This window comes from Eufriesea mexicana, unplaced genomic scaffold, assembly GCF_001483705.2.
Source record: "Eufriesea mexicana isolate 0111107269 unplaced genomic scaffold, ASM148370v2 scaffold124, whole genome shotgun sequence".
NCBI lineage: Eukaryota > Metazoa > Arthropoda > Insecta > Hymenoptera > Apidae > Eufriesea > Eufriesea mexicana.
In genome coordinates this window covers 3,738,319-3,757,131 of record NW_016908357.1, presented here as the reverse complement: position 1 = coordinate 3,757,131, position 18,813 = coordinate 3,738,319, and the positions used below count along the sequence as shown (strand labels likewise).

Sequence of the window (18,813 nt, the reverse complement as noted above, 5' to 3'; positions counted from 1 at the left end):
TCGTTTCTTTTAATATTATACATCCATTCCACAGAAAATAACTCCCCGCTCGCTGGAAGCTTATGTCTCGGCCGAGATATTACCATTTTTAGACACTCGGAGTATTTATTGCTCAGATAAAAGGGTAACCGATTCATTCCGTCGCGGACGTTATTACATGTATTAAGTCATTGAGAAGCATCGACTGCACGCTCTCCGACGAGCAGAAAAATTATCGGTCAACGCAATTAGTAACCGACTTTGTTTAGCTCGTAGTAATCTCGTCCAATTATCTCGGAGTCCGTGTTAAACAAATCCCATAACAAACAACGCGGTGTTATCGGATTAGTGTACAGTTACAGACGAAAACAACACCCATGGGAAACGAGACGAACTGGCCGATGACCATGGGGAAAGAGACCACTCGATGTTGGGGTCCCTTTGAATGCATGCAGCACGGAACGGTCCCGGAAATCAGTCCCGTCACGCAGACCGGAAGCTGGACGTTGCCACAACGATGGATTGACATTAAATCCCATCGACCGTTCTCTCTGTTCAATACAATTACCCTTGCCACGTGATAAAACTGAATCTTCGTAACCCAATTAATATCTCACCTAAATAAACGAAAAATAAATTCGTTAAAAATATAAATGATATTTTATAAATCACCGGTTACCCTCGAATTCCTTCGCCATATTTAATAATTTCGGAGTCACCAATCAGGACACGTTTCACTCTAGCTCTTTCTCGAGCACCATGGCAGAGACCTACAATTCTCCCGTCAAAATCAAATTCCATATCGACTGCGCGTGATATGCAGCTTTGTCGTTCTGTTTCCGGCACGGTCCCGTAGCCTGAAATTTAAAGATCCTTAGGGGTAGCATTATTTTCAGGTCGTAACACTCGGTTTAAGACGATATTCGGTTTCGGTACTGGCGAACAGGTTCGCCTTGCAAGGTGAGATGCGTGCTTCTCCCGTTCTTTCAATCTCCACCACCTTCTCCGGCTGCCCGTTTTCGTCTCGTCCCTACGTGGTCCTCTGCATCTGTCTTGGTATTTTCCAGCCTGTGTGCACGTCCACGTGTACACCGTGCGCGCGTGTGCAGGTGCACGGTGGGCGTACGCCGTGCAGCCTGCAAAGAATTGCACACGAAGGAAGAGACTCGCCTGTGGGAAAGTAACGCAACACCATGAGAGCCAGCGGCCTGGACCGCTGCTGCCAAACTCCCATAGCGGCGTATGCATGCCATGGCGACGAGCTCGTGATGTTGGACGCGCTCGCTGCGTGCACGAGGATAAAGTGGCTGACCACCGTGGTTCCGATATGCTCTCTGCCTTCGTTCTAGCCGAGTTCCCGTGCCTGGTAAGGCTGTTCCTCCATCACGAATTACTGTAAATTATTTTCGTTTGAATATTCACTTGGATTCGCGTCATTTGCGAAAGATCTCGTTCAAAATTACAATCCTCTGCGACCCCCTTTGCGTTTGACATTCTGATTTAATTATTTCATAGCTAAGAACACAGACAGGGGTCAAGGTTTGATTCCATTTTCATATTTTCTTGAAGAATATCGTCTAAATATTGACACACTTCTGCGAAATCAGGTTACAACATGGAAACCTACGTTTTGAAAAGTAGTCGAACGGATCAGAATGTCAAGTCCAAGTCGACACAAGGACCCAAACAGTCGATAGAGTCTCTGTACAGGTATCTCGGAGGATCTAAGTTGATCGTAAGCGATTCACGACGGCTTTATTCTTCGAAATTTAGAACGATTAAAGAATAGAGGAGATCAGAGCTGTGGTGCACAATGCAGAGGTGGCTCTATGGTAAATTAGCGAATCGAAAGTCGCACTCGAGTGCTCTTTTCGCATGACACACATGTTCCAGGTTTATCTGCCGATTGCAGCTGCGATCTAGTTGCGGAGCTAATTGAATTTTCTCCTTGAGATCGTCGCGAACGAAGCCAGACCTCCGAGGGAAATGCTTCTCACAGGAGGCCCGTTGTTCGCGACAAAAGGCAAGAGTGTTGCACCAGGGAATCGTGATATCACGCGCGGCTGAGACTCCACGACTTTCACGTTGCGGTATGTTTACTCGTCGTTCCTCTGCTTAAGGGTTGAGGTCTCCGTAAAGTGCCTCTGATGATGCCGACGTCGGAATCGCGGTGTTTTACTCTCTTCTTAGGTCCTCGACCTCGTACGAGAAAGAAACGGAACCACAATAGCGAAAGGATGTCGCGAATTAACGATAATTTATTTAATCTACATAACAGACGCGCGTAATTATTTGCTGGAAAAAGAGGCAGGTGAAGAGCGACTGAAGAAACGTCGATGAAAATTCCAGAGAAAATGGATGACCTGGAGCGGATGTCTCTTCCGAGTGTAACGTCAAATTCAGTGCCTGAAAGGTATCACTTTCGAACTTGCTGCTCGATACATGTGTCACAGTTGTACCTGCATTGTGTCTGCGAGCTTCGAATTACACGGTCACCCCATAGAACCTGCCCTCTGCCAGGCGAATCTCACCCAGGTATAATAACACGCTCCCTATTCCCTCGTTTTGACGAATGCCACCCAAGAGCACCCTACTTGGGCACCCAGCGGTGGTGCTCGCGTCGATTCTCTCTGCTGCCTTTGTGCACGAGAGATGCGTTGCTCACGGACGAACGTGTGAAGCATTTTCACCTGTTCAGTGACTACGCGCCGAGGTGTCCATAGGATCTCGCAAGACGAAGTTCAGCGTTACGTCGCTAGAGAAATCAGTAAAAAGATTATCACCAGGAGGAAATTACCCCGGCCGCTTCCGCAATGAAAGCAAACGCATAACTTTCGTTCATCTTCTGCTCGAGGAATCGCGTTCGTTCGATCTAGATCGTATCTGGAACAGTAGAAAACGAAATGTTTTTCAGCGTGTTTCGATCTGGGAAATAATCGCGTGGTTTTTGTACGTGCCAGCATTTTTGCATAAATTCCGGATAAATTAGCGGTTTTACACCCACGCGAGTGTATCGGTTTTCCTCGAAGAAATCGACGTGGAACCCTTTTTCTCCACCGTATAATCGTCGCCCACTCGCGGCTGCGAGTTTCGAGTGATTATGTAAGAATCGATTCTTGTTTCTCGTAATTTTCTCCTTGTCGTCAATGGTCACCGGGGCACGAATAAAATATCTCTGCGTCAGAGGAACGGGGTGACGAAATTCTTGCGACATTTTTTGGAAAAAGTAAAAATGAACCGAGCGGAAAGTGAGCGTAAAGATCGAAAGCCAGAAAGGTGAAATGAATAAGAAATCATTTAATAAATGACATGTGAATTATACAGGCGATTCGTTAAATTTCTTTTCCAATTTATTTTCACCAGAAGAAAACTTCCTGTTCGTGTAAGAGAAAATTTTTACGAACAATTTTTCATATTTTTAATAATAATTGTGAATAATAATAATTTTTAATATATTTTTAATATCGTTGGTGTAAATTATCGCAGGGGGAATAAACTTTATCGATGTTTTCACGGCTTAACGAAAATCGTTTATGGTGAAATCGGCACGAATGCCTACGTCAGGAGCGTCTCACGGTTATAGGAAATCCTGCCTTAAAAGGCAAAGATAAAACTTCTGCGTCGAAGATAACACGTTGTCACGGTCGATTTAATTCGTGTGAGTCGCGACTATCGCGTAGGAGTTTATCAAAGACCAGGCTGTTACAACGTTCTTTATTTCCTGTAAAAGAGATTACCTCAAAAAATTCACGCCTCGGTTCCAGTGAAAAAATGTGACAAATTTTCACGAAAACGTGAGTCGTCCACGCAGTTTATTTCGTGGCAATTACCTGAAAATTCACCATCCTCCTGGAAAGAATGGCATCGAGGTTTACACTCGGTGAACTTTCCGCGCGCGAAACTGCCAGGAGGAAAACGAAATGGCGGAACGTGTGTATTCGCGGGAGCCATTAGCAGCTAGCTACTGCATTTTTTCAGAATCTCGAAAGTCGCACGTGACGTCCATTAGTAGTGAGACTCGTTGTTCCCCGCGACATTTGTAATTTACACGCTTGGGAAGCCGCTTGCAGCGTTTACGGAATTTCAATCGTCATTTAGAGCTTCACCCGTCACGGGCTAAATTACTTCTCACCCTGGGATCGTCTGACAAACAATTCAGGTACATCGTTCGACAACTTGTATCCACGTACTCGAACCTATACGAAATATCAAGTGTTACATTTCCTTTTCATAACGCATCGTTATGTTCGTTAATATTCAAATTTCATCACGTACTCTTCGTACGATAGTCTCGACAGTGTGGCTCGTTAAACCGAGACGGGGAAACTAATTTCCATCGAGAAATTTTGTATAATCAGGGAGCGTTTGAAAGAAAGGGATTTCTCGATTATGGCCAACACAGTTTCCCGATTATCGATATTACCATAGAAGTTTGTTCTGCGTGAAAATTTCGCGACTCGTTAAACCCGTTCCACGTAATTCACCCTCGCATGACCAAAATCCTTTGTGCATCGGTCGGCGAGTTTCCTAATATATGCACCCCCTCAGCCGATGATGGCAAGGGTCAGCCAAACGAGACGAAAGCAAAAAGCGAATTAAACCCCGGACATCCTCCTGGCTTGCAAACGAACGCCCACGCGTTGCTGAAAAGTTGCAAACCTCGAGAGAGCGAGAGAGTTTGTCCGAGGAGAGACAACAGGAGAGAGAATGACGGAGAGAGAGAGAGAGAGAGAGAGAGAGAGCTGGTACCCTCCGCGTACATGCGACCGTAGGATTCCCAGTTTCACGCCCCCGCACAGACACAGAGAAACAGCGTCGCGCGCATAGAACGTTGGACGGGTCTCGTGCACTCGCAGGAAGGTCGTTTTCTTTCCTCTACGGCTCGTAGGCTTACTACGCCGACTTTACACGACCGCTCACGCGTCCCCTTCAGTCGTAGCGCAGCGCTCGTGGCGTGTAGAACGCGGCCAAGTCGGGTGATCGGTGATTTCAACGCTGGTCGAGGCGTGCCATTGCTCGCTCGTGCAACAAACAGTCGCGTACCTACCGCGTCTCCGTATTAAATCCACGTTAATTTCATATTAAAATCCGTATTAAATCTACGTTCAACTGGACGCGCACGAACATCATCTTCTGGGACATAACCGAGCAGTAAGATTGCAGTAGCTATACTCGTGTTCAGTGAATTTGCTCGGTATTACGTGCATTCGAGGAGTTTCGCGCGCGGTGCAGTGTCTCGAGGTTCGGAAAAGCGACTTCCAAGGACGGAGCTTGGAGGATTTAATGGTGACTGTCCGGACGATGTGTTACTGATCGATCGAACATACGTATCCGCGGATAATTCGTTCGTCGGTGTAGCAACGGTGCAGTATAATTGGATGCACTCAATGCCACTTGTTCGCCAAGTGTAAACATGATTCCCGCGCATTGACGTATGCACCGGACCGCGAGTGCGGGCTGCACTCAGCTGTGAATTCGTCAGAGTGAGTATCCATGTGAATATTCATGATTCGAACTGCGCGATAGCGTTTATCGATGCCGCGTCCATCCTCCTCTGCAACACGTGACGCTCGAATGAAAGCGTATCATCGTAAGCGGACTTCACCGCATGCCGTTAATTAAGCAGAATTAATTAACAGGACCGATTTCGCGATAAATCGGAGCCAGCGATCCGAATGTTCCTCGGTCCGTACTCCCGCGGGCCTTATTGAGTTTCGATCGTAGAATGGCTGCTTATTATTAATGAGCGGAATTACAGTTAACGCTGTGAGAATGGTTACCACATTTTTCTTGCGCTTCCTCGTTGTGGAAACATTTAACAATCGGGCCACGTACGGCTTCCTATCGGTCCGAGTCTCAACCAACACCACGCACTTCGCGAACGTTTAAGCCGCCTCTAACTTCTGGCACGCAGCTGCGTCGTCTCCGGGCTGTTTACGCGCCGAGCAAGGGCCGTCCTTCCGACCTTAGTCACCCGTGTTTTCGTCGATACACGGAAAGTTACGAGTCCACGCGAGATATTCCTCGAACACTCGGGCTAGCATAGCTATCGCCAGTCGCTGTCCGATAATTATCCAACGACCTTCAGCACACGGTGGTTTTCTTTCGCAGCCTTGGGCAGAGAGGCTGAAGAAGCTGCCGGTTAAATTCACGTTCTATTCTAAGTGGATGTCGCGTACGTATTACACTACTTTGCACGCACTGAAATAGCGTCCGCGATAGGCCGGAATTAGAGCAACCTGTTTTCAGGATTCTTGTTAGTCCTCGCTCCACGTCCGAGACGTGGACCAGTTTCTTCCCCGTTATTACTTTAATTAACGCGGAAAGGCGCAATTAAGCGACACGGACAATAAGCATCGCTATCGACAATGGAAAATTGCTTCTTAGAATATTCTCCATTTGCAGGGATGAAATTATTCAATTTCAAACGACGAAAGAAACGTAATTTCTACGTCGATGATCTGTACACGTTATCGTAGCATATGTGCGGAAAATAATTACCGTGGGTTTTCCTCCATCGTTTTATGTAGTGCTGCCGCTGTGCAGAGGCGCGGTCAGACTTTGTATTATTTTTAATTATTATTTAATTACAGTTTACGATAGTTATTTAAATTGTACGCGAATAGATAATGAGTTTCTCTGCGAATATCTTACGCAAAATCTACATTTAATTAAATCCATGTAAGAACATGAAAGGTATATATGAATTCGCAAATCATTACTTCCTTCCTTCTCTTTTATCAGCGAGCGTGTAACCTAGGGTAGGATCTGTAATTAGCAGTTTCATGTAACGAACAAGGATGAAGAAAAACAGTTGGGTTCTGGTTTCAGGTGAGATCAAAGAGGCATGCTGAAGCACGTGTCAGTCTCGCCGTGGAGAGGGCGAGCGGACAGCGTGAGCCTCGCTTCCAGCGGGGGTGCGAGTAGCTGCGGAAGCGGAAGTCCAACCCCTGGTCACACGCCACCGCCCTCGAGAGCATCTTCGTGCGCCTCCCTGGCACCCTTGACCGCTCTTTCGAGCTTTTCTCCGGCCGATGCGGCGTCGCAACAGGTAAGAATCGAGAAGAACCGTACAGAATCGCGCAAAGATCACCCCCCGTAACAGCGATCTCGTTTGTCTCGATTGAAATTGAGCCGATAGGGTCTTTGTCCGTGGCGAAACAAGGAAGAAATCGCATAAAGGAGCGTGGTAGAATGAAAAAGTCACGCATAAAGGCAAGGGGAAAGGTCGAAAACACGACGGGAGGGTAGAAAAAGCAATGACGTGGTTGCTTAATAAAGCAAACGAGGAGAACAAAACGCTATCCGTGACGGGCGCTGGAACGGTTTCGTTGAAAACGAGAACAAAACGATTCCCTGCACTTATTAACAGCTGGACCACGTGTGTCCTTGTCCGTCGTCGTGCTAATGGGATTCATCGGCGGAACGTGTGTTTAATCCACGATCATTTCTGACGCAGTCATCCGCTTCATTACTTGCCCAGCCGAAAATAGCCCGCGATTATTCCCGATTGTGTAAACAACGTTCGTGATAAATAATGAATTATCGATTACGATTGCACGCTGTTGCGCCACTCCGCGATGATTCTCGATGTGTTAATCGGGAGAACAGTCTGGAACATCTTGGATCTCGCTCCGTTTTTATTTTTACCACTGTCAGAAGTCAGGTTTGGACAGAGGGTGAATTTCTCACGATCCAAGTGTCCCCAAGCTTGGCCCGCTGCAACTGCACGCGTCTCGGTTTCGCATCCCTTTTTGCGCGAGCAGAAACACGACTCTCCGACGGCCCTTGATCCCGGCAAGATGTTCAGGGTGGCCAGTTTTCGCCCGACATCTGCGTAGGAAACAGAGAGAACCCACGTCACCGGATCGCTTTGAATACGAATAAAATTTCGTCGAACACGGAGACTGTCCGGTCGCGTAGAATTTTCGATCGTTTACACGACCAGTCGATGTAATCGACATTAGGCTCGATTACGAGCATACCTCGCGCATCGACGTCGACGGTGGTCGCCGATGCATCGCCGTGTCGACCGGCTCGGCCAATAAAAATTAGGGTCACCGCATTTAAAACGCGAACTTTGCATTATTACTGGCATCCCAGTTTCTGCGGCTCTAGATATTAAATACGCGGCTGTTGAATAAATAGGTACATCGATGTAGCAGAGTTTTCATTGTATTTACGTCTGCCTGGCCCGTTTCACACGAGGCTGCGCCAAAGGTCGCTACAAAACGACTGAATTCTTCCGTTAGCTTCTTCGAGAAATCTACCGCGCTCGCGTGCGAGCATCCTGGTCACCGGTGTATATATGTATATTTTTACAATAATTTCGTGGTTTCCCGAAGCCTGCTCCGTTCTTCCAGCCGGTACCATCGGTGTTACCGATCTACACCTCCGCGCTGACGCGATTTTTACGAGGAATTCTTTGGTAAATAGACGGAATATTTTACTCGTCTCGGTTTTCTGCAAGTAAAAGAAGGAATATTCAACTAATAATTTCGTCTCGGCGTTAGAGTTTCTTTTGCTTTTCTGTGTCTTTCGTTGCTCGGAGTTTATCTTAGTCCGTACGTCCCGCAGTTTTTGTCCATGGAACCGAGAATTCTCTGTGAGAACCCCGCATGCCGAGGCGTCGCACATTGCGGCCGGCTCACAATGTGAAGTGAAAAACTATACCGAGAGCGCCGCCGTAACCCTGATGGATCCACTTAATCGCACTTGCTCCCTGTCCACCGACCTTCGTTCCTTACTAGGTTGCTTGGAAATAGCCGGGGAAACGACTGTGTTACCAACAATCAAGTCGTTGCGATAAAAACCTTGTAGCGGGAAGTAAAAAACTTTCTTTACGGATGAAATAACTCGTACCGATTTTCCCGCAAATTTTCCGTCGTTTAATAATCGTTTATTATTATTCCCGAGATCGTCCATTTTTAAGCATCCGTATAACTCGCGGAACGCTTCTCTCGGCACTGGTACAGGGACGAATGAAAATATCCGCGGAATATTTTCCAGATAGCAACAAAAGATACCACGAGGAGCAATGGAATGTGTACGAACAGGAAACGAAAAATAAACAGCGTAGTTTATTATAGATACCGAATGGCGGTCCGAAAAGTCGGCGCCGCGTGGATTACAGCACAATCGGTCATAGCGATAGCTTGTCTCAGTGACAAACTATTCAGTCTCGACAGAAGCTGTACTTTGATACCCTGTTTCAACCTCGATTTTTCTTTTTACTCAATTTTACCCCGTCTTTTAACGCGAGCAGCGAGTTTTTCTCCGCGACATTTACGGAGTCCGTTGCAATCCACGGTAGGTTTTCTCGATTTCTAGAAACCAAGTCGAAACGCTAGAAGTTTATTCTAATTTCGATGCAATGACCACAAGAAACTTAATCTCGCGCGCGATAAGATAAAGTACCCCGCGGAAGCGCCGCGATCCTCTACGATTCTCTCGCTGACCGTGAAAGACGCTCGAACCGGTATGAAATGAAATGTATTCTGGTCAAGTTTTTTCGCCTGTGATAACTAACTGTAGAAGGATCGCGACGATGCTGCTGCGGCTTTCGATACACCGCACAGCTTTACGCAAGTGGCACGAAAAGTGAAAAATCGTCTCGCTCGCGTACAATGATCTCGATAATGTCAACGTCTCCGCATGGTCGGTCCATTTACCGTGTTAAGTGTAATAATCACGCGTAGAGAAAAAGAACACCCAATGGTCGTGTTTAGCCAAACATAAATTAGAAGCTTCTGGCATCTTCTGAACTTTTCCATGTTCAATTATCTCCGCTTATTCCTCCATTTTCCGCATCGCGATCTGATTTAACGACCATAACATCGCAGTATGTCTTCCATTATCGACGAAGTAAATCATCGGACGTCCCGGGACAAATTACTGTCGGTAGATAGCAGGAAGATCAATTTTTTCCAGCTTCATTTCTAACCGTGATATCTCTATCTTCTCCTGTGCCACTTGTTCGTCCTACATCAATTTTCTACCATGTTCATGCCCGCGTACTCGCTTCCCATAGCATCGAGTAGCATCGAGTGTACCATCGAGGCGAATTAAAAACCGCAGGATTCACTTTGGTGAAACCCGATCGAACAGAATGTGGATCGGTTCCACCGCGATCGCGGATCGATCGCCGTGTCGGCACCGGCACGACACGTACGAAATCACGTTCCACCTTTTCGTTCCGCCTCTGAGTCCCGGACCTGTCCCGCGATCTCGAACCTCGCAACATCCGGTGTGGCGGCCCGTGGTTCCGGCTTTCTTGTGTACGAGTGCCTTTCATTCGAACCGGTCTCGATAAAACGTACAACGCCGTTGTTCCATCAGAATGTTCGGCTTTTATCCGTCCATCGATCGACCTTCACCCTCGCGATTCACTGTCGGACCACCTCTGCGTGATTTTGCTACATCACAATGATGCCTCTCCGCGAGAAACAAATGAACGGGAAGAGATTTCGTAATCGTTCTTCTGTTTCCACTCGGGGAAGGTCAGTAGGGACTCTTAACCCTCTCATTGTTGCAGGTGACTATAATCATCCGTTACGGGATAGCTGCGGTATGCCACGGATGGTCACAGACGCTCGTTGACCTTCTGCAGCTTGATTTTCATCCGATTACGAACAAAATTATAGTTTCGATAAGGCGTAGCTCGTTGAAAATAGACGTAATTGGACGTGCGCGGTAATCGTCCTTTGTAAATAAATTTAAGGCGAAGTCGATCTCGCTTTCAACGATCGAATGCGAGTAGAGTTGTGCCTGTCCTCGCGAACTTTTTCCCGTTTCTCCACGACGTAACAGCATTGTCTCATGAACAACATCGAAATGGTCTTTACGCAACCAGATTTCCAAGCAACGAACAATAAGAAAAGAACAAGTTCGTGAACGAATCAGTGAAATCTGTTCGCCAAGCCGCAGCCGTTTCGCTTCCTGCTAGGATTCCTTGGCCGACAGGCCAGTAGTCGAGGGGTCATGATAAATTGTTCGTCGCGTTAATTATTACGTGCCGGTGCACCCGCATGACGGCGACATGGTCAACCGGAACCCCCGAAGGGTGGCTGCTCGTACCATCCGAGTTCGGATTTTTCACCATAAAGCCCGTAGAAAAAGTCACAATACCCCGTAACCAGGACACAATCGATCGAAGGTTCCTTGACCGGTTCCAAGGATGTTCCCGCCATAAAATGCACTTCATAATCGTTGGACTGCGCTTTATTATGCTACGAAGGCGTCCTTTTTTATGTATCCGCTGGTACGAGCAGTACGTGGCTCGAATTCACACGATTGGACACTGAAACCGATCGAGCAGGGGTTGTTCCCATCTTCCCTCGTATTCGTTGATTTATTATCATGCTAATGGCTTTATGGAACGCTGGCTGTTACGTAACCGTAGTGTTAAGTGGCGCTTTCCATCGTCCATGGAATGCCGTTACGTCACGGCGTAACGCGAGGAAAACCATAATCGCTGCGCCGATCTAACCTTATCGGGGTATACTGTTGCGAGAAACGGGTCCCTCTCCTTATCGATCAACCCGTTCGATGTAATTTTGGAAGCGTCCACGTGGGCTATTTAAAGCATGCACGAGCCACGGGACTATTCTGTCCCTAGGTTCCATCTCGGATAATTATAGGTTATTATCCGCCTCTGTTCACCCGCGAGAGGAACGACTCGCGGGATGAACTCTTCTGTTCGGCGACACGGGATTTTTAAGCGAGTGCTGCCTAAGCAAACACGCCCGTGGACCCAACAAAAACATCGTCGTCATGTGTGACGGGAGAAATATCGCGGCCAGAAGCATTTCTTCTAGTGCTTTATGGCTGGATTAGAAGTCAGGCGACTTTTTGCCGTTGCTAGATATCTATTAGATCGTTTGCTTGTTTTCACAAAGAGCCTGTTTAAGCAGCGGGCGAACACTCGCGGATTCGTCAAGGCTGTTCGATCGCGTGTACATCGTTGAGCAAACGGATCCAGCGATAAGTTGGAGGCGGAAAGAATTCGAGCGATTAGACGACGGATTCTTGTGCAATCGCGGCTCGTTCCTTTTTCACAGACGACTTTTCTCGAGATAAAGCTGGATTCATCAGCGCTTGTAGCCGGAGAACTGACGAGACTTCCGCCATTCACCAATTAGTACCGAGAATCGGTGATTCGGCTTCCGTCGCGATAACGAACGTCTGGCTATCGATCATCGAATATAAATAAAACCGTTTTCTTTACGTTTATCTACGTCTTCAGCCTCCGAGAGCCACCCTTTTCTTCGCTTATCTGTGCCGTTCACCCGTTTTTCCTCGAACTGCTCGCGTATCGGTAGAAAGAAAGAAATCCGAAGATTGGCGCCGGTTAGAAGAATCGCGTCATTGGGTTCACGTGTCCAGAGTTTAGGAAATTCAGTTGCTCCGACTGAATCATTCCTCGAGATCATGCAAATGCTACTAATTACGTTCTAATTTAAAAGGAAAAAAGAAGAAGGTCAAAGTTTCCGTGACTCTTTGGAAGAAGTCAATAGATGACTGTTCGTTACCAACTAGATTATCAACCAATGAACACATCGTGAGAGACATATGGCATTTGATTCGTGCCAACCTCCGAAGATTCGAGGCAATGAATCACGACAGAAAAATAATCTTAATCTCCGTGAATTATATTCTAATTCGAAGGGAAGAGGGATATCAAACCGGGTACCAAACCCACTGCCAACCAGGTGTCGATTACAATAGCATTGAAAGGAATCTCTAAAGATCATCGTGATCAGATATTTGACATTTGGCTGGATCTAGCCTCGCGAGACTCGAAGCCATGAATCATCGTACTCCTCGAATACCATAAAAATAACCTCTGACAAAGTACATCCTAATTTATAGAAGAAAAAAGGAATTGAAGTTTCCTCAACCTTTCGGATTAAGTCGACGGGAAGGTTACCTTCCATTGCCATAATCAACCAGATGTTGATTGCAATAGCATTGAGGTTAATCCCTGAGGACCACCGTGGGCGGACATTTGACATTCAGATCGCGGAAACAATTCGTTTATTACCGTAAACCGATCCGGTCGTTAGCTCGTTCACGGCGATTAATCGTTCACGCTCGATTCCGTCTCTTCAGCTACATACTTTCAATGCCACAGAGTGCGAATTTTGAATTGAAACTCTCGTTAGCAACGTGCTCGGTCACATCCGCGATTTAGCGTTTGAGCCGATCGTCCCAGCCGGAATTCGTTGCTTAACGTGCGCGACAATCGTCCATTACGCAACCGTCGTGACGCACGCACACCTTTCGAGTGCTCGCGTTTCCGGAAGCGAGTCGTCGCGAGCGATTTCCGTCGGTCGAATTCCTCGTACGAGCAACCACAAGGACGATTAACTCGGATCGTTACCGGGAACAAGAAATTCTGTGATCGCGAGGACAGAGAAGCGTCGTATGCCCCGATCGTGGCCCATTCATGAGCATCGACGTACGAATTCTTGCAGCATGAATGTTTTGTCGGGGATTGGTCACAAGCTGCCGGTGAAAGCACTCGCAGCTGGCCACTCACACGCGTGGACGTACGAGTACGCGAAACTACTCTCGAGTAGTCGTATCGAGAATAGTGGCCGCTTGTGACGCATGGCGGCCAATTAGAGTACCATTTCGCATGTTCATTGCATCGTATCGGGCTTAATCATCGACATCACTCTCTGTCAGCTAATACGTTCGATCTTATCGGATAGGGGAATTAGCCCCGTCTAATTTCCTGCAAAATCGGTTAGACAGTGGTAAGTGTAACGGATAATCTGTAACGAGTTACATGATCCAAATAGCTCCATATCTCGTTCCACTTTCCTTCAAAGTGAAAAACGTTACATTACTTTCTACGACTTCTTGCGAAATCCCGAGGTTGCTAGGAGTATCAACGGGATAGGCATTCGCCCGTCACCGTGCTTCAGATTTACTCACGACTACGCACCGTTCACACCACGAGCACGTGCTAACGAGCTGCCAGCCGGATCGTCGAGTACTCGTCAGCACAGAGGCGCCAAAAGGTCTTGTGTCACCAGGAATTCGCTGTACAGGAGACAATCGTGTCGACGCGTGGGTCGTGCGCCGCGTTCTGCGAATTCGCCACTACTGCGTCCTTGATTCTCCCAGCCTGGCTTCGAGAAAAAGCATCGAGGCTCGTTAAACACGCCTAACCGTGTGTTAACCGTGTATCAAACGCCTTAAAGGCTTCCATAGGTCGCTCCCGCAAATATTTACGAATGCTCGACTCCGCTTGGAAATTTCCCAGTTGGTCATTCCCAGGAGGTACACGCGCTTTCGAGTTTTCTTGCGCAACCCAGCCACCTGACAGTTCCAATTGAATTCTCGTACGTACCTCCGTCGAACACCCTTTCCTCTATCCGTCATCGATCCACATCTGGACGAATACGGTTACAACAATTGCGGTCCGAGCCAGCAGCGCAGATGGCCGCGCTTCGTGTTCCTGTGTAGTCGTCGGACAATCACGATTGCGACACTTAACATTCATCTCGTACACTTCGCTATCCACGGACTCCCTTTATGGAGCTGGAATAATGATACCTTCGGTGGCTGGCACAATGCGGGAAGCGAAGGAAGGAGGTGGGACCACGTAGAATCCCGTGTGGTCAGACGAACACGTGCACCGGCGTGAAGAACCTATTCGCGTGTTGCCACTCTACGCGCCATTTTTGTCACGCGGCTCACGTGAGATTGCTTCGATCACACTGATAGATCGATAACAACGACGAATTATTTTCCCTCGAGAGAGAGAGAGACGAAATGGGGGTCCGATCGATGAGATAGAAATCGATGAAAGCGGTCATTCATGGTTGGCAGTCGATAGACGTATGTACAATTCGGCACGGACAATGCACAATGGCGGCTTTCAGCGGTCCCATCGGGGGCCATTACGAATTTCGCCTTCGCTCGTGTCCCGCGAGCAACGACTTTTCCCCGGGAGAGTTTATGCGACGGTAATTGCCAGGTCGATGAATAATCGTTTCGAGAGATAGATACCGAGGCAGTGAATCGTATCTAGAATGTACGGTGGAACCTGTTCGCGGGTTATTACGCTTCCGGAGCGGGCATGAGATAAAAATTTCGACGCGATGGGTTTCGTGTTACACGCTCGACCGCAGGAATTAATCATCTCGTCTTCCATCGCGACGCGTATACAACCCTCCTTTTCGTCGCTGTTACTCCGTGCACATGCACGCGTATGCACACGTTCTCGTTAGCCTCTTATAGGTATCGAACTCGCTGAAAAGCGTGTATACAACGAGGGAACCGCAACGGGGTTTCGATTCCTCGAATCGATGGTACCTCGACGGTGTTACGTGCGCGTAATTTCAGCGAGCTTCGATCGCGGCCGCGCCGACGACACGCCTCTCGCACCACTACGATTTCGATATTATGACTCGAGAAAATCGTGTTTATCGACGCGTCTTCTATTTGCGGCGAGTTTTCTATCTTGTCATTCAAGCTCCCCTCGACAGCCGATCCTATTAATTGCAATTCATACGTTTCCCCGACTATGCCCGATCGGTCAATAAATTTTCATTGATTAGCAGAGGTCAGAGCAGCCGCGCGGAATAATGCTCGGAGCCTCTCTCTCTCGGATTCGATTCGTCGTCGTGCAACCACGACGGCACAGATCTTCCTTCATCATTGGGAAATAGTAATGGAACGAGGCCCGAGATCGCGACTGGAGTCGACCATCTGGCACACAGTGCCCCCATTCACTCTTTCTTTCGTGAATCTCTCCCTCCGTGCTCGTCCTCCCCGTTGTCGTAGCGTCTTCCATCCCACTCCTTATCCTCTTTTACCGCCTTTGTGCTCTGTTCACAGTGGTCCCTCGTTTCGTATCTTCGCGCGATATCAACGGGGGCCTCGTGAACGTTTGCCTGATAATCGTGTTTGCCTTATGGCGCGCCGCACCACTGAATTGTTCCAGCTAGAACAAAGGTACTGCTTAATTTTCGTGAAAGAGTTTGAGAATTCTCCTTGAGAGTCCGTATTTCAGTCGCGTATTCCGCGAGAATTTTTCCTTGACCAAATACTTTCGACAGACCTCTGCGTCAGCCAAACTCCATTCCCCTAACCTAAATTTCGGGCCCGTTCCCGGAGTTATCGCTCTCTTAGACACGGTCTGACACGGTATCAATGCTTTGGTAAAATATCGATACTCTGTCTGGAGCGGAGGTCCAGTGGTTGTGAAAAAATTATCTCGAAAATTTTTGGATCCGCTAGACGATAAACGCTCCAGCGTTATCGATACTTGGTCTATTACGCGGAAGATTCGAGGAAAATTCTGATTCCTACCGGATGTCTAGATTGCTCCGACGCAATCGCTTTTTGCAAACGCATAGTGTGACTCACCTGCGGCTGCAGGGTAATTAGTCTGTTACGAAACGCTGCGACCGCTGGTACACGAGTGTGATGCATTGTGACGAAGGGATGAGAGGATCCGCATCAATGAATTGGATAGGATGCGGCCATCGATCTGGGTATAGAGGCGCTGGATGCTCGAAAGCCAACCGGATGGGAAGCGTGAAAGGGTTCGAACAGCAGGAAGTGCGGACGCGATGATGATACTCGTGATCCTCGGTCGGACGGAAGAGAGTATCTTCTCTATAATTTCTTGGCTTTTCAGAAACCACTGGAAACACCAAAACGTTTGCCTCGCAGATACTCTACGCTTGAACGAAGAGTTAATCCAAAATCGCTCGAACACGTACGATTCATTAGCTCGTAAAATTTATTTTAACGCGTGTGCGATTAAATATTCGTTTGGAGAACATCGAGTACAGATAGGACGGTAATTACGTACACTTAACTTCGCGAGCAGCGCGTGGATTAAGGTGTGATTCATATGACGCGCAAGCATATCTTTCTTGGCCTCGCGGAAACTGTTGAAAACGCAAATGCTTCTTTTTCGACGAAGATTTTGCCTTATCTCGACGAAGATTTAATTCGATTTTAATTAAACGAGCGCGACCGATTAGCTCGTAAAATTTGCTTCGACGAGATTAAATGTTCCTTTGAAAGAACTGAAATATAAACACGATGGTGGACAGAATTCACGCGACGCGTATCTTCCTTAACGTTGCAAACAAAAATATTTCCCTCTTAAAATACTATACTTCAACGGAGATGTATTCAATTCAGCATAAATTAAACGGGTGCTATCGATTACCGTATAAAATTCATTTTAATGTAACATGATTAGACGTTTGTTTGGAAAAAGTACAGTACAAATGCGACAGCCGCTACACACACTGGACTGGACACGCAACGCGTGGATTAAGGTACGATTCACATGACGCGCGACCAGTCAACGCGGAGGATCGTTAACGCAGGCTCGCGCGCGCGCTCGTTGAAACGCGTAAACGGTTGTGATACACGCTGCAGTAGCGTACGTGTTACGATGTATTATGAGTTAAACAACGTAATGATAGGCACGGCGCCAGTAACGCGGCGTATCTCTTGCGTGCCATGTAACGGGTGTCTCGAAACTCGCCGATCCCTCCGTATCGCTGACCGTTGAAAATATTTCCCTCTATTTGTTCATCTATCATCCGCATGTATTATTACTCGAACGGTTATAAATACCGTTACGGGATTTTATGCGTTCGCGATAGATGAACTTCAAAGTTTTCCATTGTTCCCTGGCGCGGTTTACGTGATAAAATTAATTAAACCGATTAACGCGTGCGCTTGAACACGTTCGGTGTCAATGATCGTCGGAATGAGAATGCACGAGCGGATCTCCCTGCACGGAGACCGGCCATTATCAATCACGGTTTAACAATGATAAACGATAGTCATCGTGCACGGGACAATTTCCCACAAATCCACAGTGAGAGCTTCTTATCGTCGTTCACCGCGTCACCGCGATTTCAAGCTTCCCCACGACTCTGACGAAAGAGTTAAAGCACGAACACGAAACTTCCGGTGCAATGAACCCGCTGAAGTAACGTGCGGCTTGTTACGACACCAATATTAGTTTTACGGCCACCTTCTGGAAATAGATCGATGAAAACGTATGTCATCGAACGTTTGTTCGACAGGCTATGTATAGTAGACAAGGGCCGGTGGAGCGTGTTGCGAGAGCGCTACAGTGCACCTGCAACCCCCAACGAGGGGAGAACAGAGTTCTTGGAGACGTGACCGATCGTGGTAACATACGTATATTTCCCCTGCTCAGCGTCGGTTTCCATGAACGGACCATTCTATTCCTAGAGAACGAGGAAGATGGAAAATACATATTTCGGGGTCCAGAAATTCTCGTAACTTTCACAGCTGAAATTTTGCCTAGCACGTTTGCTGCAATGACAGCAAGTGCATTGCAGGATGCACCGATTTCCATCGAGAACTCGGTGTCACGATGCACTCAGCGTGTACTATGGCAAACAGTTTTCGTATTCCCACTGCAGAAATTGAAAAGAAAAATTCTTTCTCGAGATTCGAAGAATATGCTATGGGCTGTGGCTGGAATTTCTTCGCGGTGAATGTGTTAATGGGTTAAGGAAACTTGCTACGTGCATTCTTGGTATTTCTTTGTCGTAACTCCGGTGTAGATCGATCGAGAACAGAGGAATGTTCGGAATCAGCGATCCAGGAAAACCAGAGGCGGTCGAAGGTTGGACGTTTCAGCTGGTTTTGACATAGTGTACGACTTATTGACACTTGGTCAAGTGAAGTCAAGAGGACGGGTTAAATGAAGCCGAGCGTCACCGCTTCGGGCCGTTTATTTTCGACTTATAGGCAATAATCGTGTTCGGTGTTAACGATTGCCCGCGAAAATTCGAAGATGCTCTGACACTCCAG

The 18,813-nt window shown here is 47.4% G+C and overlaps 1 protein-coding gene across 2 annotated transcripts in view; it reads left to right on the top strand.

Annotated features, from left to right (window-relative positions):
- The first annotated feature begins 4,924 nt into the window (after nucleotides 1–4,924).
- Nucleotides 4,925–18,813, top strand: part of rau (RA domain-containing protein rau) — a 30,885-nt gene continuing 16,996 nt past the window's right edge. The window contains exons 1-2 of one of the 2 annotated variants that reach the window (XM_017911369.1): nucleotides 4,925–5,462; nucleotides 6,811–7,030. In XM_017911369.1, the coding sequence (XP_017766858.1) occupies nucleotides 6,827–7,030 (204 nt within the window). In that variant the 5' untranslated portion in view covers nucleotides 4,925–5,462; nucleotides 6,811–6,826. Of the gene's footprint in view, nucleotides 5,463–6,793; nucleotides 7,031–18,813 lie in introns of both variants that reach the window. The other variant, XM_017911370.1, reaches the window with a different exon arrangement.